Here is a 27,691-nt window from a genome sequence, read left to right as displayed (position 1 = left end):
CTCCTTGCCCACAAATCTAGCCTGGATGAACCAATTGCCAGTCATCTGCATTTGAGTTCTGAGCAGCATCTTTCAGGGACTAGAATAACTGGAAAAAAAAAAAAAAAAAAGGTTTTTTTGGAGGTTTTTGCTATAGGGGGTGTGCGCTCGCCAGAAAGACAGACAGAAAGTGAGCAATCACCCCCCAACCCCTTCTCCTCCATTCTCCTCTTGGGATCTTCTTGGGCATGCATGCACACGCACACGGCATGAATTTAAGCCACCAGGACTGGGATTAGAACCATGGTCAACTACATGGGAGTCAAGCGACATAGCCATTATGCTAACTGCTGGTCCCATCACAACTGAAAAATTTTTGCCTAGAAATAATGGAAGACTTTTTGCCCAGACTTAGCCTTCTTGACTGCCAGAACTAGCCAAGACAAGACAATCACCAGCCATATATATTTGAGTTCTGAGTGGCCTCTTTCAAAGACTAAGACAACTGAAGACCTTCTGCCCAGGCTTCACCCTCCTGCCTACTGATCTAACCAGGCAGAACAACCTCTTTATTTGCTCTGTCTTGCTCCATTTCTCTTTATTTTATTTTAATTTAATTTTTAAAACTTTTAAAGCTTCTTAGCTATCTGATAATCTTTTACCTTGCCAATTCTTACCTTTTCCTCCACACAATTGGACAAGCCAAACACCAGCCATCTGAGTTCTGAGTGACCTCTTAAAAGGTCTAGGACTATGATGACCCTCTGTCCTTCACCCTCCCGGCCTCTCTCCCAATCTAGCCAGGTTAGAACACTCTCTTAATCCTATTTATTTATTTTAAATTTTTAAACTTCTTAGCTTTCTGATGCTCTTTCAATTTGCTAATTCTTACCTTTCCCTCCTCTTCCATAGGACAAGCCACAATCAGCAGCCATCTATATTTGAGTACTGAGTAGCACACACTTGGCAGTTTTCATTTTTTGCTTTACAATGTTGTTCTCTATCTTTTTTAATCTTTTAAAATGATTTTTGTCTTTTTTTCCTCTCTTTTTTCCCCCTCCAGTTCCCTATCTCTTTTACTGTTCTTAATTTTCTGCTCAGCCTCTGCACACTGAGTTTCTAGACAGGTCTAGTTGAACAGTAGCCAAATATTTAAATACTTTTAAGGTCAGAGTAATCCTAAATTTCCAAGGAATCTGCTGTCCAAAGAGAAAAAAAATGGTGCTCCTTAGAGATTGCAGATCACCTCCTCCTGCATGTTTCTGAATGCTCAGATTTAACTCCAAAAAGTAGGAAAAAAACATATAATCCATCAGATGACAATAGACTATAGCAAAGGCTGAAGAAATATGAGAAGTCAAGAAAATATCTCTGTCCTGAGGGAAAAAGAATAACTCCTCATCCTCCACAGACAAAGAAGAGAACTTGTGACTACATCAGATGAAGAATGATAAATATTCATAGTGACAAAGCTAACAGAGATAGAGACAACAAACTCCAGAGATGCAGAAAAAAAGAGACAATGAGTTTAAGGTGGTGAGGAAGTTCTTGCACAATCTTAAAGAGGAAATACATACCATAAATACATACCATACCATCGTCTATACATATTGATTATATAGATATATAGTCTGTAACAAAGGAAATCATAACCTCCTTTGAAAGTATTAAAAGCAGATTAGATCATGCAAAAGATTGAATCTCAGATGTAGAAGACAGAATCTCTGACTTACAAAAATTAATCGAAAAGATTGAGAAAATAATCTCCCAAAATTTTTATAATATATGTGTAATGCTAGATAACACTAAACACCCAAACTCCAGATAATCAGTATACCAGAAGGTGAAGAAACTAACAAGGGCATTATAATCTATCTCATGAAATAGTAGAAGAAAACTTTCCAAACATAAGGAGACATTCAAATGTCTAGACCCAAGAAATATAAAGGACCTCACATACAATCAACCCAGAAAGATCTTCTACAAGGCACATCAAAGCCAAATTGATCAAAACAACAGACAGAGACAAGATACTAAAACTGGCAAGAAAGAAACATCAAATAGCTTGTGATATTTTCTCATACATAAAACCGTATTTGGGACGACATCCTGTACCTGCTACGGTCTTTGCGAACTAGTCAGAAATCCTTTTGTTTAGCAATCTAACTGCTTGCATGGAAACCCCACTCCTCTCAGAAATAATTAACCTGCTTGATTCAGCTTCTGTAACGGCTTCCATAGAAACTCCTGGTAACTGACCCCCCCATAAAAAGACTACTCCAACTTCAGATGGAGCTACAGTTCTGACTCTTGGCAGCCCCCATCCCTGGAGCTTCAGACTATAGTGGCTGGCCAGCTAATAAAGACTCCATTTAAACTTAATTAGGTTTTGGTGGGCGTTCATTAGGTGGCACTCTGCAACAGTGTTAAGTAAGTAAAATACAATCTCAACCAAGAATACTATCCCCAGTAAGACTGATTATCCTTCAGGACCAGCAGTGGGTGTAATGGCTATTTCCCAGGACTCCCATGTAGTCGACCATGGTTGGAGTCCCCAACCCAATGGCTTAAACTCACGCCGGGCGCATGTGCTTGCATGCCTAAGATCCAGAGAGGAGAAAGGAGGAGAAGGGATTGTGGCATGGCCATCGCCCCCGAGGGGGTGATTTCTCACTTTCTGTCTCTGTCTCTCTGTTTTTCTGTCACTGCATGCACTCTATAGCAAAAACTCCAAAAAATAAATAAATAAATAAAAAGATTATCTATGTTTCTTATGGGAAGACAAAAATATTTTCAGGTAGATAAAACCTGAAAATATTTACTAACACCAGATCAGTTCTCCAAGAAGTATTGAAGGGAGTGCTGTACCATGAAAACTAAAGTCAGATATACAGAAATAAGAGTACAAAAAACAACCAAGAAAATGGCCAGCCTAACTGTAGGGACAAGTCTGGAGTTGAATGTTAAGTTCCAGAATTTAAACAGAAAGAGAGACTACTAACACTGCAAATTCAATAGAAGAGAGATTAACTACATGAGACTAAATTGGTCTAACAGAATTTTATAACTTTTGACTAAAACATTACTGATTTTCTTCTATGCTTTTCTAGATCTAAGAATTTTTGTCTTCTCTTGAACTGTTGATAACTAAATCTACCTATTTGAACTGAATCCTAACCTTGTTTCTGGCTTTATGTCTTAACATTGAAAAATTTTCTTAACATTTAAAAATTTTGATCTATTAAAAGTAAAACTCTCTTCAAATTAAAAAAATACATGATTAAAACCCCCTATTTATTAAATGACTGCAGTAAGCTACACAGTCCCAGCTAGGTGGTACTTTATAGTATGGTCATCTACTCACTGAGATTTACACATAAAGTCAGACATGTGTTCATATGTACATATCAGCTGCACTTCCTACCTAAAGTATTTAAATTAATTAAGATGTTTGCTGAAACAATAAAATGTGGGGGGTAAAGAATAAAAGGCAAGGAAAGCAACTGTAGACCAGTGGGGGTAAAGGTGAGAAATGGCAAAAGGTGCAAGATAGGGAATTGAGGGGGGGATATTTAAACAGGGGACAGGGTAAGCCCAGTTTGCCAGAGCAGTAGGCGATGGTGTAGCAAAAAGTCCCAGAGTTGCTCCCAGGCCCCGAGGGTGGGCTCATCCCAATAGGACAAACTTTGTAAGGAAGTTTCCAACTATAGGCTCATAACCCCGCCAGCGGTCTCAGAGAGGCTGAAGATTCACAGTTCTGTGGCCAGAGCAACACTTCAGGAGCTCCATGGTACAGAAATGATCAAATTAGTTTCAAAGAACAGATATAAGTAATTTATACAAGGGTAGAGATACCCTTGCTGCTGGTATAGATGCTCCAGCTGCTGATGAAGAGGCACAACCAATTATACATTTTGAAAATAAAAACTTCACTAAACCAAAAATAAAAACTAAATTGCTGCAGACAGGAATGCAAAATTTGGCAGCATCTTGAAATGACAGTTTAATAATGACTTTTTTTCTATCATTTTTCTCTTCAGAAGGCACACACACTTGCTAGAGAAAAAGACGGACAGAGATAAGCCCCATGGGGTATGGTCACATCACAATCCTTTTTCCTACATTTCTGTATCCTATTAAGATTTAGGGCAAAGAATGTGCAGTTGGTGTATAATTTCTTATAAAAGTGACATTATTATTATTATTATTTTTAGAGAAGTTTTTACTATAGAGCAGCTGTGCTTGCTGAAGAGACAGAGAAAATTAAAAATCAATCCCTGGGAGGATGGTCATGCCATAATTCCTACTCTTCCATTCTCCTCTCAGGATCTTTTTCTCTCTCTCTGGTCAAATTATAAATAAATAAATAAAAAGATAGTAACAAATACCAGTAAATAAATAATTCTTTTTAAAAACTGTATATATAAATATGTATATAAACATATGTATATAAACATATGTACATATATACATAAACATATCTATGTATACACACAAAAATATGTATGTGAATGTTTATGTCAGCTTTATTCAAAATTTCTATTTCATGCAGTAATGAAGAAACACTTCAGATGAATAAAACTTGTACTACGTTTTCATACAATAGACTATCATTCAGGATTAAAAAGTAAACATCAAAAACCCATATCACAGGAACCAGCAGTTAGCGTAATGGCTATGTCGCCGGATTCCCACGTAGTCGACCGTGGTTCACGTCCCGGACCCGGTGCTTAAAACTCACGCTGGGCACGTGTGCGTGTGTGCCCAAGATCCTGAGAGGAGAATGGAGGAGAAGGGACTGCGGCGTGGCCATCCTCCCTAGGGGGTGATCTTGCTTTCTGTCTCTATGTCTCTCTCTGTCTGGCTGGTGAGCACACGTGCCCTTGTCTCTATGTCTCTCTCTGTCTGGCTGGTGAGCACACGTGCCCTATAGTAAAAAACCTCTCCAAAAAAAAAAAAAAAAAACATATCACAAAGTGAACAAAACAGATATTTCTAAGTGAAAGAAGTCAATGTGAGAAAATCTATATACTATCATTTTAACTTTATTAATGTTCTGGAAAAGGAACTATGAAGACAATGATGTCAGGCAGATACAATAGGGGTAATTTAAGTGGTGCACAGGGCATTGTTTTAGGACAAAGAAATTGTTTTGTTTGATACGTTAAAAATGAATAGATGTCATTGCATGTTTGTCACAATTCAAACAACAGATGAATTAAAGACTTCAATGAATATAATCAAAGCTGTCCCATAAATTGCAATAAATGTACCACACTAATAAAAGGTATTAATAATGGGAGAAATCACAACGGGCTGGTGACTCCTGTACTTTCTGCTTAAAATTTCTATGTATCTGAAAGAACTCTGGAGAATGCATAAGTAAGTAAATTGACAGTTAAGAAAGAGGTCTCAAAGTAAGCCTTATCCAAGAAAATAAGTAAACCGAAGGCTAATGAAAAGTCCCAAGTTATAAGCTTTACAACCTAAGAAAGAAACAGTAACAGCAAAAAGGAAAAAAAAAAGAGAGAGAGAAAAAAATGTTCCAGCCCCTTCTGATGTCACTATCTGCAACTATTCAGAGCTAAATAAAGTCCTAAACTCTCTATATTCTTGTTTTTTTTGTGTGTGTGTGTTTTGTTTTGTTTTAGGAGAGATGTTTGCTATAAAGAATGTGCACTTGCCTGAGTCAGAGAGACAGAAAGCTAGAAGTCATCACCTGGGGAAATAGCGACCTCACAACCCCTTCTTCTCCATTTTCCTCTTGGGATGTTAAGCATGCATGTGCAAGCATCCAGGATGAGTTTAGGCTGCTGGTCCAGGACTTGAAACACAGCCACGTACATGGGAGTCCAGAGATGTAACCAATACAACATCCACTCTTTCAGTCTTAACTCTTTTGAGAAATAACCACCCCTACCTATATCCAAATTTATGGAGTTTCTCAACACTTTCCTCCCCATGCATATTGGATGACCATTTCATAGGTCACTTTCCCTGCCACAAGGTGTGACAAGATAGTCTTCCTGGTTTCAACCTTGATATTCTCACTAAAGCTCTAGTTGAACCTAGCTTCTGTTTGCATTCCTGTATCGGGTAAATTCTTTTATTTTTTTTTAAAGAAAAATTTTTGCTAAAGGGTATGTGTACTCAATAGAAAGATAGAAAGACAAGGAAAAAGAGAAAGCAAGAAATCACTACTCAGGAGGGGATGACCATATTGCAATCCCTTCTCCCTAATTCTCCTCTCGGGATTTTGGGCATGCATGTACATGTGCTGGGCATCAGTTTTAAGCCACTGAATCTGGAACTCGAACTGTAGTCAACTATGACCAGGATCTGGGGCATCCATGCACAGGCACCCACTGTGATTTTAAAGCCACCAAGTCTGGGACTTGAAATTGCAGTCAACCATGTGGAAGTCCTGTGACATAACCACTACCCCATCTGCTGGTCCCCAAGTTTTTGTAGCTTAAGGGCTCCTAGTCATCAAGGAAGCACATTACTCAAAAAGACACTGTTTAAAGGTGAACAATACTAATTTTGGAAGTTCACACTCTCTTCAGATTGTGCCTTCAAGGACTGTGACCACTCAGTGCAAGGAGAGGATATAGGTGATCATCTGAGGACACCTGTTTGTTTAGCCCCCAACTTCATGAACCCAAAACTGGACTCCAGGCTTTCTATTCCCCATAACTTGAATTGTGTCCTCACAAAGTAGTCCAAATTTAACCTGGACATTCTCAAAAGGAAATGCCTAAATTTCTCTTGCAATACAGTCTGGCTCCATTATAAGCTAGGGAACCAAGAATAGTGACCCCTAACCAGGACCCTAAATTATAATACTACCTCCATTGGACATCTTTTGTCATAACTTAGGTAAAGATTCAAAGATTCTTTTTGTACATGCCTTTATGGCTGCCTCAAGACCTCAATTATATGGTAAATGTTTCAAATGTGGCTTAGGCCTCCTCTGCATGATGTATTCCTAATTTGTTGTTATTGTGGTTGAAGATATTGCTATAGTGTGCACTCACTGCAGTCTTAGAGAGAGAGAGAGAGACAGAGAAAAAAGTGGAGACAGAAAGTGAGAAATCACCCCTCTAAAGGAGTGGCCACATCACAGTCCCTTCTTCATTTTCCTACTGGGATTTTGGGCATGCATGCACATGTGTCCAGGGTGTTTTACAACCCACAAGGCTGGAACTGCTCAGTCAGTCATATGGGATCTAGCTGCCTTAACCTTCTCACCAACTGTCTCCCTCCTGATGGTCTTGACCCTTCTTTATCTAGGCCTTTACCCATTCCTCTACCAATGATACTGCACTCTCCCACTCTCCTATGAATCTAGTTTCATGTCAGCTCCCTGTCACTCTACTGTGCTGCGACCCCTACTATCCTCTTGAAACAGTTCTGAGACAACCTACTTTAATCCTAAACCTTCTAGGATTTGTCCCTTTTATGAGATAGCTAATGGCAATGCAGGGAACATTCAAGTCTACATACTGTTCCCCATGTATGACATCTCACACAGTCAATTTAAACTTCATTCCTTTAGTCAAGATCCACCTACTATTGCCCAAGATTTCCAGGCTTTAACCAATGTTCTTGAGCTAACTTGGCAAGATAAATACATTGTGCTTACTACATGTTGCATTCATGGAGAGAAAAATTTAATCTGGATCCTAGCCCATGGTTGAACAGGTGAGTCCCATGCTTATAGTCCTCCTAAGAACTGAGTAGGCACTGGGGCTGTCCCAAGGGCAGATACAAACTGGAGAAATCAGGCCATGTAGCAAGCCCAAATGGAGGAAACACAAGGAACGATGACAAGGTCACCTGTCTATTAGATTCAATGAAAAAGGCAATTATAAAACTCCAAAACTTCAATTCAGAGAGGTCATCCAAGAGCATAGTGAGAATCCAGCCCAAATTCAGTCATGGCTTATTAGGACAATGAGAAAATATGTATTGACCTTAAGAGTACTGAAGGCCTATCCATACTGGCCATCAATTTCATAAGTTAGGCTTTCCCAGATGTAAGACAAAACTAATAAAACTGGAATAAGCCTCTGAATTCCCTTCCCAGCCCTTCTACAAACAGACTTCATGTATTTAATAACAGAAAGGAGACTTGCAGAACTAGACAAGAGCAATGAGAGAAAACAAAATATAAATAGGCTATGGTCATGACCTTGTCCTTCCCATCCATTATTGTGACTCTAGGGTCCCAGGGACAGCTTCAATACATATGCCCCATACCTCCATCTGCTGCCAGTGTGGTCAAGTTAGCCGCTTCAAACCTGACTGCAACATTTCTCCTTTGGGATCTTGTCTGTACTGTAGGTAGATGGGTCACTGGAAGAAGAACTACCCGTCTCATTCTTACAAAGCAGGATTACCCTTATCATGGGGCCCAACTCCTGTCCCACAAGAATTCAGTCTGTTGCCCTTTGCTGGGCCACATCCTAAAGTCCACCACAGTTACCTACTATTGCCTGGGACCATTTTTGTGGACTATGAGGACTTAAAGGTTGGGGAGTCAGAGTGTCCTGACTGAGGGTACCCAAGTATTCTTCAGTTTCTCATCTTTTTCATCTATACAAAAGAAACCTAAGGAATACAGATACAGCAAAAATCCAACTCACCTTCTTTACTGATACAGGGTCCATTGATTCAGCTTTAATTTCTTCTCAGGGACGACCCTTCTGTTCTTAATCCTTTTAATAGATAACGAATCCAAACCTAAACTTGCAATCAGCCACTACTTCCATGTTCACTGGATAATTTTCTATTCATCCATCCCTTCTTACTCTACTTACTGTCCAGTTCCATTACCAGGCAGTGATACTCTAAGTTCAAGACTTCCTTACATGTATATAAAAACTATTCTCTAGAACTAATTCCAGGCTTTCAAGAGATGGCAAAGACACCCACGGTGCTCCAACAACGGTTAGATTACCTGGCAGCAGTTGTCTTAAAAAAAAAAAAAATTACAGAGGCAAAGACCTGCACAAAGTAGTATAAGGAGGCCTATGTTTAACCCTATGCCAACCAATCTTTTATAGCTTATAGGGCAATAAAAACTTGCCAAGACTAAGTCATTTGTTTTTACAACTAAGACACAAATGGGTGGTTCACAAGGAAATCCACTTGATTTTCAGCTCTCTTGGGGTCTTTCCTTTTTGGGACCTACAGTGGGCACGGGCATCCTATTATTGTTTGGACCATAGATACATAAGCTTGTCTCTTCCAGATTATAACAATTTCACCTTAAAATGATGCTATGACAAGGCTTTTAGTCCATGCCCACTGACCCTGAAATTTTCCTTAGCCCTACAGAACTAACAGCATATTACTTCAAAAAGTCTAACTTCATTTAATTCTGACACATCAGCAGTGCCAAACAGTTCCCTTCATCACCCATTTTCAACCCATAAGAGTAAGAAAGATCAAGCTATTCAACAAATTGACCTTGCTGAACAATCAAGGGGGAAATGTAGAAAGGACATTAAAAATAGGAACCAGCAGATGGTGTAATGGCTATGTCACTGGACTCCCATGTGGTCCACTGCAGTTCTAGTTCCAGATTTGGTGGTTTAAACTCACACTGGGTGAGTATGTATGTGTGTGCCCAAGATCTTAAGAGGAGAATGTAGGAAAAGGATTTGCAGCGAGGCCATCCCCCCCAGGGGGTGAGTTCTCACTTTCTGTCTCTACTCCGGGCGAGCACACATGCCGTATAGCAAAACCTCTCCAAAAAAAAAAAGTAAATTAAAAATACTTAAACCAAGTGTTAATGATGAGAGCCCAAAATTAGGACTTTCCCAAGAAAACAAATAAAGCAAAGATTAACAAAAAACACATGACAAAGATTACCGGGGTGGCCAGCAGATGGTGCAGCAGTTACAAAGCTGGATTCCCAAATAGATAGGTGAGGTCTGAGGACTCCTGGACCCAGTGGTTTCAAATTCATGCCAAGTGCATGTGTGTGCATGCCAAAGATCCCAGGAGAGAAATGGAGGAGAAAGGACTGTAGTTTGGCCATCCTCCTGGAGGTGATTTCTCACTTTCCCTCTCACTGTGTCTGTCTTTCTCTCACCTAAGTACATGTTCCATAAGGCAAAAACCTTTAAAAAAAAAAAGAAAGTAAAAGAGAAAGAAGAGAAGAGGAGAGGAGAGGAGAGAGGAGAGAAAGAAAGAAAGAGAAAGAGAAAAAGAGAAAGAGAAAGAACAAAGAAAAAAGAAAAAAGAAATAGAAAAAGAAAAAGAAAAATCCCAGGAGTGGGGAAGAGATTGGGAAGTAGAAAGTGTGAGTATGTAGGGGGTGCGCTGAGACAGGTAGTTCCAGTCCCATTTGGTGCAATTGTCTACAACTGCTATCAGCTGATCAAAAGTCCTACATTCTTTATATATTTTAAGAGGTCTTTGCCATAGGCCATGTGCACTTGCTGGAGAGACAGAGTCAGTGAGAGGTAAAGTGAAAAATCTCCCCAAAAACGGATGATCCAACCATAATCCCTTCTCCACCATTCTCTTCCTGGGATCATGGGCATGCATGCACACATACCGGGAAGGATTTTTCAAGCCACAGCGTCAGGGATTTGACTTGAACCATGGTTGAAAATTTGAGAATCCAAGGATGCCATCTGCTGGCCCAGTAATACATTCTTGATAAATGACTACCACATGTGGATCCAAGCTTGTGGAGCTTTTTTTTTTTTTTATTTTTTTTTTTCATTATCTTTCCCTTAAAATTGAGGTTATTAAAAGAGACTCTCCCTGAAGCCAGCAGGTGGCATACTGTCTAAGGGAATGGAGTCCCACGAGTTTGATGGCAGTTTGAGTCCCATACACAGCAGCTTGAAAATTGTGTGCCAAAAAAATAAAGCCTAAAAATTATTAACAGTTAAAAGGAATCTCAAGAAATTCACGTCTCTACACCAAAACATTAATGGTTTTATATAATTTCCTTTACATAAGTTAGTCCCTTCATAAAGTCTCACATTTCCCCCTTTCTCTTTTTAAGTTATCTTCTAGTTACATTTTATATTCTCTCCATCCAAATTCTCTCATTTGCCTAAATCTACTATGTTAGTCATCCTAAAGCATTTGTTTTCAATTTGTGCTACTTTTACTGTAGGTAATTCATGGTAATTGAAATTTTACCAGACTTTTTCTGCCCTTAGTATACTTATCCCCTGGAATAATAGTGATCTTATGTAGGGAATATCTCTAGATATCACTGGCAGATAATGAAAAAATGTAGTCATGATGCTTTAAATAATTAGCGGTATAATTTGGGAAAAATTCTTGAATGCTATTTTTTTCTTTTTTTCCTTTGACTTCTTACTAATGTAATTTATATGTATACTATATCTATAATTGATAAGTACACATATTTTTGGTCATAGACTGAATTAAATGTAGTAATAATCTTGTAGTACTTAAAATTATCATAATGTTATTAAATATTTTAATTGCTTAAAAAAAAACATTTCATAAGTTTTATTACTTGTTCTTCAAAAAAGGAACACAAGCCAAATAAAAATAAGCTATTATATAAGAGCCAACAAAACATCTAGTCTTTCTTTTACCTGAGTAGAGTTAGATAGTTGTTTTCTCCATGGCTCTTCTGTGATGCTGTTCAGGTTTGTGCGGTTATGAGGTAGAGTAAGTGTATTTTGCTGCAGGTAAGGCACATTTCCATCACTTCCACTTCCTGTTATATAATTATTGCCTAGCAAAATAGTGTTTGAACTCCCTAGAGTTTTTGATGTGTCGCAAGAAACATAGCCTGCAGAAAAAGGTCCACTGGACACAGGCTTTTCAAGACAAGTAGGGCGAACTCCAGGCTGAGAGATGCTAGGTACTGTGGTCAGAGCAGTATGTGGTTGTTGGCTAGAGACAGAGTTTGTAGGCATTGATGAGTCAGCTATTGGCCCATTAGGAATTCCAGTAGTTTGTACCTGAGCAACTCCTGTTTGTCTCATCTTCAAAAACAAAAAAGAAAACCTACTGGTGTGATTTTGAAATGTGTAACTGATACATAGCTAGTTTTATTATCACATTCAAGTCTCACATTAAAAAAACATATATTTGAAAACCAAAGTTATGCTCAATTTCAGATAAGAAGACATCTACTAAAGAAGAGCTCTGTTTCATTTTACAATTAAAGAAACTTCCCTTTACTCATGAGTATAAGGGCAAAATAAAGCAGTTAGAAATTATGAATGAGCCAGAATTTTATAGACTTTTTCCATCATGAAACAGAAGACTTCACATTTCCATTTTATCTAATTTAAGTCAAACCCTTAACTCAAATAACAATGAAAACATCTCCATTTCAAATTGTAAAAATGTGATAATTATTAAATAATAAAAATAAGCGTTCAGAGTATGAACGTAATATACAAATAAAAAATAAAATGCCAAGGTCAGCAGATGGCATGCTTGTTATGATACTACACTCCCACATGGATCACCACAGTTTGAATCCCAGACTTGTGGTCTAAAAATCATGCCAGATGTGTAGGTGTGTGCCCAAGGGCCCAGGAGAGTGGAGAAGGGATTACGGGACGGCAATGCCCCATGGCGAGACGGTATTATCTCACTTTCCCTCTTACTGTCTCTCTCTGTTTCTAGTGAACACACGTATCCTATGGCAAAAACATAAAAACAATAAATAAATAAATAAAGCCAAATCAATTCATCTCCAAATCTCCATTAATTTTTAGCTACAGTTCTTAAAAAATCCTATTACAACTTCACATACATAAATTCTACTGACTATACACTGTGAACTACATGTGGGTATAAACATTCTCTAAAACAGTAATGTAGCAAAGAAAAATATTCAACATGCTGTTACTTTTAGATAAAGTAAAAAATGTTACACATACTTCTTGTTGTATTAAGACAAAATGATTTTCCAATTGCTCCAGCATCAGTTTCTGTGCTGGATTTAAATTATCTCTTTTTGCACGCAAGTGTTCCAACTGCTAGGAAAAGTAAAAATAAGAATATAATCAAAGTGTAATCTAAAAATTAAGACATTATAAGGCAATCTCTCATTAAAAAATTATAAACTCAGAACCTTGTGTGGTAAAATACAGTAATAGCTTACTAAAAGTAATCAATTCCAAGATGAATATCTTCCAGAAGCCTGATAAAAGTAATAAAACCTAGAGATTCAGCTGAAGACCGGTATTTTCTGTGTTTTGAGATAAATATATTGTGGGGCAATGAAATTTCAAAGAAAAAGCTATTTCTCTAAAACTGTGTCATAATAATGAAGTGCTTTAAGCAGCACAACATGTATCAGAATTATTGGAAACTCCTTAAAGGCCCCGAAATAGGAATCTGGTTAAATGGTAAGTGGAATATATAAATGGAACATTAGATAGACACACAATAACAAAGAAGCAATACATATACAAACATATAAATACTTAAGAAAGATCTTTAAGGAACATGCAAGGCTCTGAACTACATATAAAATTCTAGATACATCTCTACTAGGAATGTGAAACATACATGTATATGTGTGTACATGCAAAATTTTTATCTTAGCATTGCCTGTCTGAGTGAAAGGGAAATACATAGCCAGAGGCAAACAAACCTGGAAGGAAATTTATATCTACTCTCCTCTCCCTCCCAAAATAAAGCTGTTTATAATTCAGCTTTCTCTGAAAAAGATGAACTGATCTTACTCAATGTATACATTAGTTAAGTTCACCATAATTCAATTTTAAGATTTAGTAAATTGAAAAAATTTTTAAAGTAATTTAGAATCTTAATACTTTCACTACTACTTTGAAACTTGGGGATACTCTGTCAAAAGAATACTTCATACCTGTATTTTCTGTGGTGTTAAACACCATGAATGAAGTTGTTGCTGTACTGGGCGATGTGAAACAGTTTGGCGACTATTACAGCTATCAGAACCACTCTGAGAAAAATTTATTAAAAAAAAATTAACAATACTGGTTGAATTTATGTATTAATGCTTATGACTAATGAGCCACAAAACTTAATAGAAATTAGAATATTTACACAAATACTAAATTTATCCTCTTAAATCAACAATAGAATGATTTAAAATATATAGTCACTCTGCAAATATAAACCTAAGAAATAAGACCTGATTTGAAATGAAGTTTCAAAGAGCAAGAACATTCCATTTATTTCAGTTTCTGAAGAAAGTGAAGGTTAAAAATTGTGTTAAAATGTCAAATCAGAGAAAGAAATAAAATGCTTTGGATGATTATAAACATATTCCTACCTTCTATAATTTATATGATGCAAAGATTATGGGAAAGAAATACTGTTTCACTCTGTGATGTCCAGAAGCTTAAAATACAGGACAGGCACAATTAAATCTCTGATTTTCCAAATGCAAGTGGGATATTACATATCACTAAAATGTGTATGTTATCTCTTTTTGGACCTGATGTTGTTTTTCTTTTATAGAGAATGGACATGTCTTGGGAACCAGCAGTTAGTGTAATGGCTATGTCGCTGGATTCCAATGTAGTCGACCGCGGTTCACATCCCGGACCTGGTGGCTTAGAATTCATGCCAGGTGTGTGTGCATGCGTGCCCAAGATACCGAGACGCGAATGGAGTCTCTATGTCTCTCTCAGTCTGTCTGGCGAGCGCCCGTGCCCTATAGCAAAAACCTCTCAAAGAAAAAAAAAAGAAAAGAAAAAAAAGAATGGACAGGTCTTCTCTTTTGCTAAAAGTAATCATGCACAGTGACCAAAAACTGCTGTGAAACTGGAATTTGAGGTCCAATATGGATTTAGTATTTAGAATGTGAGATTTAGAAGCCTAATGATCACAGAAGTAAGAAAAAAATACGGTTCTACATATTCTTAATTCAATCATTCAAATTAAATAAATTTCTAGTTGGCCCATGGCGTGGGTTGAAGGCAGTTTGATCGCTCATGGCCAGCTGAGTGGCAATGTCCAAGACACAGAGACTTAAAAATTATGCTAGGTATATGTGCATGCATGCCCAATATTTTGAAAGAAAAATGAAAGAGAAGAGGTTATGCTGCCCACACTTTCTTTGAGGACATTCTGTAACTCTCACTTGGTCTTGGTCTAGCGAGTACATGTACCCTGTGACAAATTAAAAAACAAAAACAAAAACGCTTTATAAGCTGTATCCATTTTAAAGATATGTGGACATCAAGTACAACAATTACAAAAAAAAAAAAAAATCAAGCTCACATAATACTAATGGAGGAATGCATATTTCCTTGAAAAAAGTTTGACTTCAAAATTTAACAAACTACTGCAGAATAACAGTACCTTTAGAAAACTCTTCCAAATCATGAGAATATACAAAGATTTTAAATTAGTACAGCAAGTGTCTTCCCGTCTCAAAGGGAGTTTTATTCTGCCCTAAAATTCTTTTAATTAAGTTACAAAGGATTTTTGCTTTAAAATTAAGAGAATTTTTATATTTAAAGAAAGTCAACCCTACATTTACTAAAATAAATTTGGTTACTATAGACTGCAAACAACCCTTAAAGCTGGGCACCTAGAGAAGATAACCCAACTTCTCACCTGCTGTGCTGTGTTCATGGCACCCTGCCTGGAGGTAAGCTCTGCGGGGATTGGTAGGCTCCATGCCTCCTCAATACTAGGAAGTAATTTAGTTTTATTCTGTAGACTACCTTGTGCAAGGTTACACAACTGAGCCTAGGAAAAATTATGTAAAAAGCAAATTTAACACAAGCCTATTTGAGTAAGAGCAAGTGCACTAAATCTTCCAAAAAGTTACAGGTATTTATTTAAAAAAAAAAAAAAAAGAGAAATTTGGGATTTTAAATATATGTCAATTATAAAGAAGGCAACTAGAATATACCTGTGAGAATCCAAAGGTTAAGTGCTGTTTTTTAGAATTCTTGCAGGTACTCAAGATATTTCAAGTAGGAGTGAAAAATTGAACTTTTTGCTAAAATGCTATACAACTTAAAAATTTAGATAACACAATGAAAAATATTCATGTATAGTAATGCAAAAGATGTAAATAAGCATAAACAAAATAAATGTTAAAAAAAACACATTTTAAATACCATATATTACTTTTTAAAAAAAGTAAATAATATACAATATTACAAAGAATGAAAACAAATTAAAAGAGAAATTGACAAACTTTCCAGCCACCCTTTTCCTGCCAGTTATAAGGAATATGTGTCTCTTTAAATAAGATATATTAAAATTTTTACCTGTAAAAACCTAATTCTTGCTGTAAGTGTAGAGATACTACTACAACTTTTGCTTCTAGTTGCATTTAAGTAACATTTAATAGCGTCCTGAGGTTGGTTGCAAGATTCATAGAGAGTTCCTAGGTCCATCCAGGCTGCTGCATGCCCATGGTCTAATTGCACAGCACAAATATAGGCCTGTAAAGCATCCATAGGCTGATTTTGCTGTTGATACAGTACACTGAGAAGAAAAACAAAAAGTAGATTGGTAAAAAACAACCTATTTTACATTACTGTTTTAATAATTTTTTAAATTTAAAAAACCTTACCCTATCGAACACCATGTATCTGCACTTGCTTCTGATTTATCAATAGATTGCCTGTAAGATACAAAGGCATCCTGAACTTTCCCAATACTCGAGTAACATCTAGAAAGGAAAAAAGCAAATAAATAAAATTCCACTAACATTTAAATGAACTGATTTGCAAAAATTATGCACTGTGTATCCCAATGGAAGGGAAAAAACAAGCAAATATGTGCATGTACATATAAGCTTACAATTAAAGATTAAAACATAGTAATTTCAACCTGCATTATAATCTGCTGCTAAATGACCTACTGGGTCATTGGAAAAGTCATGACATATTTTTCTATGACCCATATCTTATAAATGCTAGTACATTATATGAATGAAGCGTGCTGAAACCAAGAAAGCTTTCATTTTCAATGCTCGCATAATAAGAAACCCATAGACCTTTATTTACACTCTGGTGTAAATTTACACTCAGATATACTACATTCTGAAAACATATAGTTGAAGGGATCCATAGTTGGTGTGGTGGTTGAGGTGCTACATTCCCAAATGGCCAGTCCTGGACTAGGCAGATTAATAATCACAACAAATAAATACATAAATAAGTAAATATTTTTTAATAAATTTATTAGATTGTGGGACCAGCAGTTAGTAATAGCTATGTTGCTGGACTCCCACGTAATTGACCGCGGTTCGAGTCCTGGACCCAGAGGCTTAAATTCATGCGAGGCACACATGCATGCGTGTCCAAGATCCCGAGAGGAGAGTAGAGAAGAAGGGATTGCGGCGTGGCCATCCCCCATGGGGGATTATTTATCACTTTCTGTCTCTCTGTCTCTCTCTGTCTTTCTGGCAAGTGCATGCGCCCTACAGCAAAAATCTCTGCAAAAAAAAAAATATATTAGGTTGTCAAAAAAGTCATAATGTACTTTTTCTGTATCTTTCAAAGGTCATTTACCTATATAAAGAAAAAAGATAAATCAATGATATATTGTCCCTTTTGCCATCTTTCAGTGAGTTTCATAATTTCCCATTCATAGAAGGCCCTGTCTTTATTGGCAAAACACTAAACAAGATGGACTTTAAGACGAACTTGCACTCCACCCCACCTGGACCCCAGACTGAGTCGGTCAGAAGTTCCAGACACCAGGCTGCCTGCTGTTGCAGGCCCATCTGCCTGGGACTATCTCACATCCCCACCCCTACTACTCTCTGGATTTCAGGTTGGTTCAGGGGGACTTTAAGATGAACTCAAACCCCACCCCACCCCACCTGCAAACCAGATCAAGCCAGCCAGCGGTTCTAAACACCAGGCTGCCTGCGGCTGCAGGCCCATCCACCCTGGACAATCGCTCACCCTCTGGCCCTTCCCCACTTGCCTTTGGACTCTCTGAATTTTAGTGTTTCGAATAGCGCCTGGCGCCCTGTGATTTGTTTTGTTTTGTTTTGTTATTCTTTGCTCTTCAGGTTTTGCTTATTAGGTCAGTTGGAGATTCACCAGTCCTTAGAAACAGGGAGGACTTTGGATCACCCAGGACCAGTAACAACAATACATGGTACAAGTGAGCTACAGGTAGGCCAACCATAAGAGAAATAATCAATTTTCTAATCTTGGACACCTTTTAACACTCAGAGATACCTTAAATAAGTTAAGAAGCAACATATAGATCACTTGATAACTAGGAACAATCGCAGATGCTCAAGAAATATGAGCAACCAACAAAAGGCCTCTCTGCCAAGGGAAATCATCAAGCCTACATCATCCATCGTCAATATTGTGGACATGACTGATAAAAAATTCAGAATATTTGTAGAGACCAAACTAACTGAGATGAAGAGAAGAGACAAGGAGCTCTAGGAGATGAGGAAGTCCTTTCATGAATTGAAAGAAGAAATAGATACCTTAAACAAGAACCAGATAAAACTTCTAGGGTTGAACAATGTGATATAGGAAATCAAAACCTCCCTTGAAAGTATTAAAAGTAGGTTAGATCAGGCAGAAGATCAAATCTCTAATGTAGAAGACAAAACACCTGACCAAGAAAAACGTATCAAGAAGATTGAGAAAACCACCCTGAAAAATGAGGATAGAATACGAGGAATACAGGATACCATCAAGTGCCCCAACATTCGGATAATTGACATCCCAGAAGAAGACGAAAATAATAAGGGCCTAGATAATTTATTCCATGAAATCCTGCAAGAAAACTTTCCAAACCTAGAAAGGCATTCAAATATCCAGAACCAAGAAATACACAGGACCCCGAGTGGAATCAACCTAAGAAGATCCTCCCCAAGGCACATCATAGCCAGAGTGGCAAAAACAATAGACACAGACAAGATACTAAAGTTGGCCAGAGGAAAATGACAAGTTATTTGCAAAGTTACCCCATGAGGCTAACATCAGATCTCTTGGCAGAAACAATTCAGGCAAGGAAAGAATGGGGAAATATAGTCAAAGTGTTGAATGAAAAACAATTTCAACCAAGAATGCTATACCTGGCAACAGTATCTTTCATATGGGAAAAAAAGATAAAAACATTCTCGAATAAACAAAATTTTAAGGAATTTACCAAGTCCAGACCAGTTCTTCAAGAGGTTCTGAAGGGAGTACTATACCAGGAAAACTAAAAACTCAGACAGAAAGTTATACGAGAACAAAAAGCAACCAAGAAAATAGCTCACTTAACAATAGGATCAAGTACAGATATATCGATAATTACACTAAATGTCAATGGATTAAATTCTCCAATAAAGAGGCATAGACTGGCCAAATGAATAAAAAACAGAGACCCTCTATCTGTTGCCTACAAGAAACTCACCTTATGGATAAAGACATACATAGACTAAAAGTAAAGAGCTGGAAAAAGATATTCCATGCAAATGGAAATCAAAAAAGGGCAGGAGTAGCGATAGTGATCTCAGACTAAATAGACTTCAAGACAAATACTGTAAGAAGAGACAAAGAAGGGCACGCTATAATAGTAACTGGGGGTAATCTAGCAAGAAGACATAACCCTTGTAAATATTTAGGCACCAACTCAGGTGAACCTAAATCTGTGAAGGAAAGACTGCTGGAGCTACAAGGAGAGATAGAGAGAAATAGTGTAATTGTTGGAGACCTCAGCACCCCATTATCTACTTTAGACAGATCTTCTAGGCATAAAATAAATGGAGAGATACAGGACCTAAATGACACTATAAATAGAATGGGCTTGACAGATATACATTTTTCTCACCAGCATGGAACCTTTTCAAAGATCGATCATATGTTAGGACACAATCAACCCTTACCAATTCAAAGGCATAGAAACTGTATCCAGCATCTTCTCTCACCACGACGAAATTAAACTCAAGATTAATTTCAAGAAACCACCCCTAAAATAGATGGCTACAGTGAACTAGATTTTGAAGGGAATGAAGATTTTCTACTAATAATTCAGCCTCCAACAAACAAGCTAGCGACATAAGAAGCCACGGGCCTGCAGGACAAGGTTCCACATGGCTACAGTGATCTAGATTTTTAAGGGAATGAAGATTTTCTACTAATAATTCAGCCTCCAACAAACGGATCACGAGAAACATGGGAAAACAAGAAAATACCTCTCCTCCTAGGGAAAAGAGTAACTCTTCATCCACAAGCAGTTCGGTGAAAATCATGGAAATGTCTGATAAGGAATTCAGATCATTCATAATGTCTAAGCTAACAGAGATGGAAGAGAAGAGAGATAATGAACTACTAAAGAGAAAGGAGAAAGAGATTGACGAGTTCCAAGAGATGAGGAAATTCCTGCAAGATCTAAAAGTGGAATTACACACTTTACAAAAGACTCAAACCGAACTGCTAGAGATGAAGTCTATAATACAAGAAGTCAAAATCTCCCTGGAAAGCATTAAAAGCAGACTAGATCATTCAGAAAATAGAATCTCAGATGTAGAGGAGAAAATGGCTGGCCTAGAAAAATCCACCATGAAGGCTGAGAAAATGGCACAAAAATTTGAGAATAATATGCGAGAAGTACTGGATACCATCAAACGTCCAAATATCCGGATAATTGGCATTCCAGAAGGTGAGGAAACCCATAAGGGCATTGATAATCTATTCCAGGAAATCCTGCAAGAAAACTTTCCAAACCTAGAGAGGCATTCAAAGATCCAGTCCCAGGAAATACAACGGACCCCAAATAGAATCAACCCTAGAAGATCTTCTCCAAGACACATTATAGCCAGGTTGACCAAAACTGCAGACAAAGACAAGATACTAAGATTAGCAAGAGAAAAACATCAAGTTACCTACAAAGGACATCCCATCAGGCTAACAGCAGATCTCTCATCAGAAACAATAAAAGCGAGGAGAGAATGGGAAAATATATTCCAAGTGTTAAGAGAGAAGCAGTTTCAGCCAAGAATACTGTATCCGGCAAGATTATCTTTCAGGTGGGAAGAAAAGACAAGAACATTCTCAGATAAACAAAACCTGAAAGAATTTACCAGCACCAGACCAGACCTCCAAGAAGTTCTCAAGGATGTGCTGTATCAGGAAAACTAAACGCAGATACATGGAAATAAGAGTCCAAAAACTGAGAAAGTAGCTAACTTAATCATAGGGACAAGTCTGGAGTTGAATACTATATCCCAGAATTTAATCAGGAAAATTGAACCAGAACAGAAGATAAAAGTATATGAGACTGATAGGTTCATGCACCTACCATTTGAACAGAATCCTAACCTGTTTCCTGGCTTTAAGCAAAGTTCCTTGGCGGTTCTTTGATTTAAGTTAAAACTGGTTTTCTTAGTAGTAACGAGTGAACTCACCTTTGAAAGTAGTCAGGTTATGTAGGAAATTGTGTGATCAATACAAGGTGGGTGGGAAGGGAATGGAGGACAATTTTGGACACTGGAGGTGTGAGAGGTGGGTGGGAAGGGACAGAGGGGTGGAAATAATTCTAGGAACTAGAATTGGAAATTCATTTTATTTGTAATGTGCATGATTGAGTCACTATGCAGTGTACTGGATAGGAGATCGCATTTTGTGTGCTGTGATGATGTTTAAGGAAGGAATGTAAATTGAGTTACAAAAAAAAGTTTCAGGAAAAAAATATATATATCTATTCAAAAAAAAAAAAAAAAAGAAAGAAAGAAACAACCCCTAAAATACACAAAGACATGGAAATTGAACAACCTACTTCTGGCTGACTTCTTCACTACTGAAGAAATTAAGTCTGAAATAAAAAAATTTATGGAAACAAATGATAATGAGTACACAAGTGTCCATAATCTATGGGACAGGGCAAAAACAGTCCTAAGAGGGAAATTCATAGCAATTAATGCACATAAGAAAAGGATGGTAAATGGCAAATACAAAACTTATCAACATCCCTCAGGGAACTGGAAAAACAACAAACCAATCCCCAAAATGCCAGGCAAAAAGAAATAATAAAGGTTCAAGCAGAAATAAATAAAACAGAAAACAAACGAATCATACAGAAAATAAATGAAAGGAAAAGCTAGTTCTTTGAAAAGATTAACAAGATTGACACACCATTGGCTAGATTAATCAAGAAGAAAGAAACCAGATTAATCAAATACATGATGAAACAGGCAATATTACAACAGAGTAGAAATACAAAATATCATTAGAGAATACTACTACTACAAGTGACTATATGCCAACAAACAAGATAATTTGGAGAAGGACAAATTCCTGGATGTGTATTATCCACCAGGATTGAACCAAGAGGACACAGAGAACCTTAATAGACCCATAACAAGTCAAGAGATTGAATCAGTAATAAATAACCTTCCGCCAAAGTAAAGCCCACGTCCAGATGGTTTCACTTCTGAACTCTATAAAATTTTAAGCAAGAATTAACCCTTATCCTACTAAAATTATTTCTAAAAATTCAAAAGGAAGGAAACCTTATGAAGCCTCCATCATCTTCATCCCCCAAACAAATGAGGACATGACCAAAAAGGAAAACTACAGGCCAATATCATTGCTGAATATAGATGCAAAAATTCTCAACAAGATACTCTCAAATCGTATCCAACAACATATAACAAAGATTACTCATCACGACCAGGTAGGCTTTATCCCAGGAGTGCAAGGGTGGTTCAACATACACAAGACCATAAATGTAATATACCACATTAACAGAAAGAAATGTAAAAACCATATATTCATTTCAATTGATGTGGAGAAAGCATTTGATAAAATACAACATCCTTTTATAATTAAGAGCCTCAGTAAGATTGGTATAGAAGGGTCATTTCTCAACACAATAAAAGCCATCTATCTGCCCACTTTCTCTACTGCTGTTTAACATAGTACTGGAAGTCTTGGCTACACATTTGAATTGATTGGTTCCTTGTTAGGTGCTCAAAAAAGACATCACCTTTAAAAGCCCACCACACTGACAGTATAATCTTCCTCTGATGAATGTCTGCTTTTAATGTTGTTTGAGATAAATCATCACATTGAGACCATTTGTGCTCTACATTGTTGTAAATAACCCACTTCTCATCACATTATCAGTTGCTTCAAAAAAAATTGCTTTCCTCATGTGTAATGAACAGAATTATCACACATGTTAATATATGCTATTTAATGAAGTCCTTTGAGTTCAAAAGGAGCTCAAATAACAAGCTTCCTTATGTATTCTAGTTTCCTCAGATTATTATGAATGCTTAAAAGAGAGATATACAATCTTTTGTGTTGTGTAATGTGCAGTTATAGGCAATCAATTTCTTTATCATTGTCATCAATTTCAGTGGGCCTTCTGGACTGAGAAGCATTGTTGAGGTCAAAACCACCAGCATGAAATTTAATTAATCATTGCTACCACTTTCTTATAGAGTACTGTCACTTTAAACTTTTATTCAACTTTTCAAAAGCTTAACACATGTTCTTTCATTTACAAAAATACAACAGTAAAATGCAGAGTTTGGTCTTTTACCTCCAATATGTAAAAATCTCTGAAACTCAACCTAATCATTTAATTTTTTTTAGAATGAAACTAGAACTGTCAGCTATCAAATGACACAGCAATAACATGGGTGGTACTTCCAAAAATGAACTAGCACCATCTGTTTAAAAAATGTATCATGACTTTGCCAACAACTCAGGAGTTCAAAACTATGTGTTGAAAACTACTTTTATAACTAAAATTAATTTCACTTTTGAACTATTAATACTCAAAATAATTATTCTTTTCTATTTATATTACTTATTGGAAAAGAAAAACAAAAGGGCTACCCCAGAGCCTAGAGGTTAAGGTAGCCTAATCCTACATGGCTGTCTGCACAGCTCAAATGGTTTTTTTGTTTTTTTTTTTGGCTATAGGGTGCAGAGAGACAGAAAGTGAGAAATCACCCCCCAGAGGGGATGGCCACGTTGCAATCCCTTCTCCTCCATTCTCCTCTTGGGATCTTGGGCACACTCGGACACACGCCCGGCGTGAGTATTAAGCCACCGGGTCCAGGATGCAAACCGAGGTGGACTACATGGAAGTCCAGTGACACAGCCATTATGCTAACTGCTGGTCCCATGAGTGGCTCAAATCCTAACCTCAGTGGCTTAAAAAAACATGGCAGATGTACCAGAAGGTGGTGTAGTGGTTAAGTTGCTAGACTCCCACGAGGTTGACTGCTGTTCAAATCTTGGACTAGGTGTCTTGAAACTCATTCAAGGTTCATACCAGTGCCCAAAATCCCTAGAGGGAATACAGAAGGGACTGAGGTGGGCCATCCCTCCCAGGGGGTGATTTCTTGCTTTCTGTCTCTCTCCATGTACACACACCACAAAAGCTCTAGAAAAATTCTTTCTCAAAAAACAAACAAACATGGCAGGTGTGTGTGTGTGGCTCCCCCCCCCCCTCTCTTTTTTCTTAAAACAACAACAAATCAAACTAAAAACAACAACAATTCAAAATATTTTAACACTGGGTCATCAGAAACAATATATCATGACTTTTCTGACAACTCAATAGTTTTACTACTATAGATAATTCGTTGTTTGTAATGCTTAGCCATTAAATTTTTTAAAAATCTGAGCATTCCAATTGTCTTAGAACCACAAATTTACACAGAAAACATCCGAAGAGATATTTCATATAGGTTTTTAAAATATACAGTCTCTCTGTCTAAATTAAAAACATTTAAATTTAATCTGTAATAAACTTCAAAAATTTAAAATATAACTTGTTATAAACTTAAGGCTTCATTTTTAAAACACACAACTGACATGGAAGAGGTTTGTTACAAAATGCATCTGGGTTAGCCAATGGTATGGTAGTGAAGGCAGTTGAATCCCATGTGCCTTGTTGACTGTTTGGTTTGCGTGCTCAACCTGGTAGCTTGCAAAACACTAGGCACCTTTCCACCTGTGCCCAAAATTGCAAGAGGAGAATAGAAAGAAAAAACTGTTGTATAGCCATCTATCCTGGGGGATAATTTCTCTTGTTTCTTCTTTCTCTCTTTCTCTGTCTCTCTCTCTAATGACTGCAAGAGTCCTATACCAAAGAAAAAGAAGAAAAAAAAAATAAAAAAGAGTAAGAGCCTCACTAAGTAAAAACGGTAATCTGCTAACAACACACAGACAGAAAAATAAAAACTAAAATAAAAATAAATATGGACACAGAAAGATGGAAGGCAGATACATGCACTACAATGATAAGGAATATGATAAAAAGGGCAAGAAAGAAAAAGGAAGGACAAACTTAATGACTTATGAAAAGACTAGTAATCTTGTTTAGAGGCGGGGATAAGAGGAACATTCTGCTTTTAGGCTTGATTCAATGGAAAGATGTTAGCATCACTGTCCCAACTCAAAATCAAACCAAAATAAACTACATATACATAATAAAGTAGGCTGTAGTACACCATGAAAAGGTTTTAAAACATTCCAGTTTAAGTGCTGGCAGGTGGCATGGTACTTATAAGTGCTGGGCTCCCACAAGGCAGACAAGGAGTTCCGGACCTAGTGACTTCCCTTTCCCTTTCTCTCATTTCTCTATAATTAAATAGTAATAATAATATATTTTTTTAAAAAGATACCAGTTTAAATGTGAGGTAAGATTATTGGCAATGTTCACTAATATATAATAGGTATAATACTAATATTTAAGATAAGTCAGAGAGACCAACGAATGGAGTAGTGCTTACGTTGCTGAATTCACATGTAGTTGATAGTGGTTTGAGTCCCAGACCCAGCAACTTAAAACTCAAGCCAAGCACATGTGTGTGCATGCCCAAGTTTCTGAGAGAAGAATAGAGGAGAAGGGACTGTGGGGTCACCATTACTGCTGAGAGGTGATTTCTTGCTCTTTGTCTTGCTCTCTCCCAGGTGAGCGCACACACCCTACTTCAAAAATTTTCAGAACAAAAAGATACTTCAGAAACCTTAATTTAGAATTTACTTAAATTGGATAGAAGTTCAGTGCATAAAATACATTTCGTGAGGGGTAGAAATAACTTAAAGAGACTGGCGCAGGAGGGAATAAGGAGGAGACCTACAGACGGAAGGCGGGTCTGATTTTTTTCCTCTGGTATTTTTCAACCATGCAGCCCAGCACCATGTACGACTGGTCTGAGACCTTGGGAGAGGAACCAAGATCCTGTACCTGGCTCTATATACCATGCTCTTATTGTAAACACAGTTCTCTACCAAGAACACGCCTGGGAAGAAGAACTATTCTTCTCCCCAACACTATAGAATCAATTCCAAAAATGTAGGAAGATGCAAATACTGCATCAGATGACTAAAAACCAGCATATAGGCAAAAGAAATAAGAGAATACAAAATATCACTTTCTCAAGAGAACATAACAACTCCTTAATCAAATAGAGCCTAAAAGAATTCATAGAACTATCATAAAATGGACTCAATATTCATAACAAAAAAAGAAAAAAGAACCTAAATGAAGCAAAAGAAAACGGTCAACCAACCAGAGATAAGAAAATTCTGAACTTCAAGGAGGAACTCCATATAGAAAAAGGCACCATAAAAAAACAAGCAAATAGAACTTCTAGGGACCAATAGGTGGTGTAGTGGTTAAGGTGCTAGACTTCCACATGGCCAACTGTGGTTTGAGTCCTGGACCTGGTGGCTTAAGAATCATGCTGAGTGTGTGTGTGTGTGTGTGTGTGTGTGTGTGTGTGTGTGTGTGTCTGTGTGCGTGTGTATGTATGCATGTACCCAAAATCCTGGAGAAGACTGGAAGAGAATGGTCTGTGTTAGAGCCATCAACCCTTGGGGATTATTTCTCGCTTTTCATTTCTGTCACTCCAGTGAGGGCATGCATCCTCTAGAAAAAAATCTCTCAAAAATAAATAAATAAAAACAGAACTTCAAGAGACTAAGATCGTCATATAGGAAAACAAAACCTCCCTCAAAAGTATCACTAGCATGGAGATGGCAGGTGATGTGGTATTTAAGGGCAATGAACTCCCTCATAGCCAACAACAGTTTGAATTCCAGATCTGGCAGCTTGCTTTCTCACTTTCTCTCTTTCTCTCTTACTCTTGCTCTCTCTCTTGCTCTGTCCCTCTCTGGTCAAATTAAAATAAGTAAATAAATAAAGTTAAATCTTTAAAAAAATTAACAGATTAGAATATGCAGAAAAAAAAAACTCTGATGTAGATAACAGAGACTCTGACGTAAACAAAATCACCAAAGTGGAAAAAATAAATGAAGGAAAAATAATCAAAAATAGACAACATAAGGAAAACACTAGATATTACTAAAACCTCAAATATCTGTTTTCCAGATGATGAAGAATATGCTAAGGGCTTAGAGAAACTTATTCTATGAAACCCTGCAGTAAACTACCCAGATCTAGAGAAACATTCAGACATCAAGACACAAGAAAAGCAAGGAATGCCAATAGAATCAACATTAAAAGTTAATTCCTATAGTACATTACAATCAGACCAGTAAACCTCAAACATGAGATAGTATAAAAGGCAAAACACAAAAACCAAGTTAATTACAAAGATTATCTTATTAGGCTAACATCAGACCGCTTGACTGAAACAATGCAAACTACAAAAGAGTGAGCAGACATATTCAAAATGCTAAAAGACAGTTTCAATCAAGAATATCATACCCAGGCGCACCTGGAACGGCCTGGCCGGCGCACCCCCTACTGGGGGGGGCGCGCCACACGGCCGGCGGCTCCC

At 37.3% G+C, this 27,691-nt stretch overlaps 1 protein-coding gene across 1 annotated transcript in view; it reads right to left on the bottom strand.

The window, feature by feature from the left end:
- LOC102494740 (lysine-specific demethylase 6A-like) overlaps positions 1-27,691 on the bottom strand; it is a gene marked incomplete at its 5' end in the record, with an annotated part of 148,416 nt that overhangs the window by 95,507 nt on the left and 25,218 nt on the right. Inside the window, 6 exon segments of the mRNA XM_027771538.1 lie at positions 11,577-11,972; positions 12,882-12,980; positions 13,835-13,930; positions 15,556-15,690; positions 16,221-16,440; positions 16,529-16,627. Of these exon segments, the coding sequence (XP_027627339.1) occupies positions 11,577-11,972; positions 12,882-12,980; positions 13,835-13,930; positions 15,556-15,690; positions 16,221-16,440; positions 16,529-16,627 (1,045 nt within the window).

Source organism: Tupaia chinensis, unplaced genomic scaffold (assembly GCF_000334495.1).
Source record: "Tupaia chinensis unplaced genomic scaffold, TupChi_1.0 Scaffold000222_1, whole genome shotgun sequence".
Taxonomy (NCBI): domain Eukaryota; kingdom Metazoa; phylum Chordata; class Mammalia; order Scandentia; family Tupaiidae; genus Tupaia; species Tupaia belangeri.
This window is presented reverse-complemented; position numbering and strand designations above follow the sequence as displayed.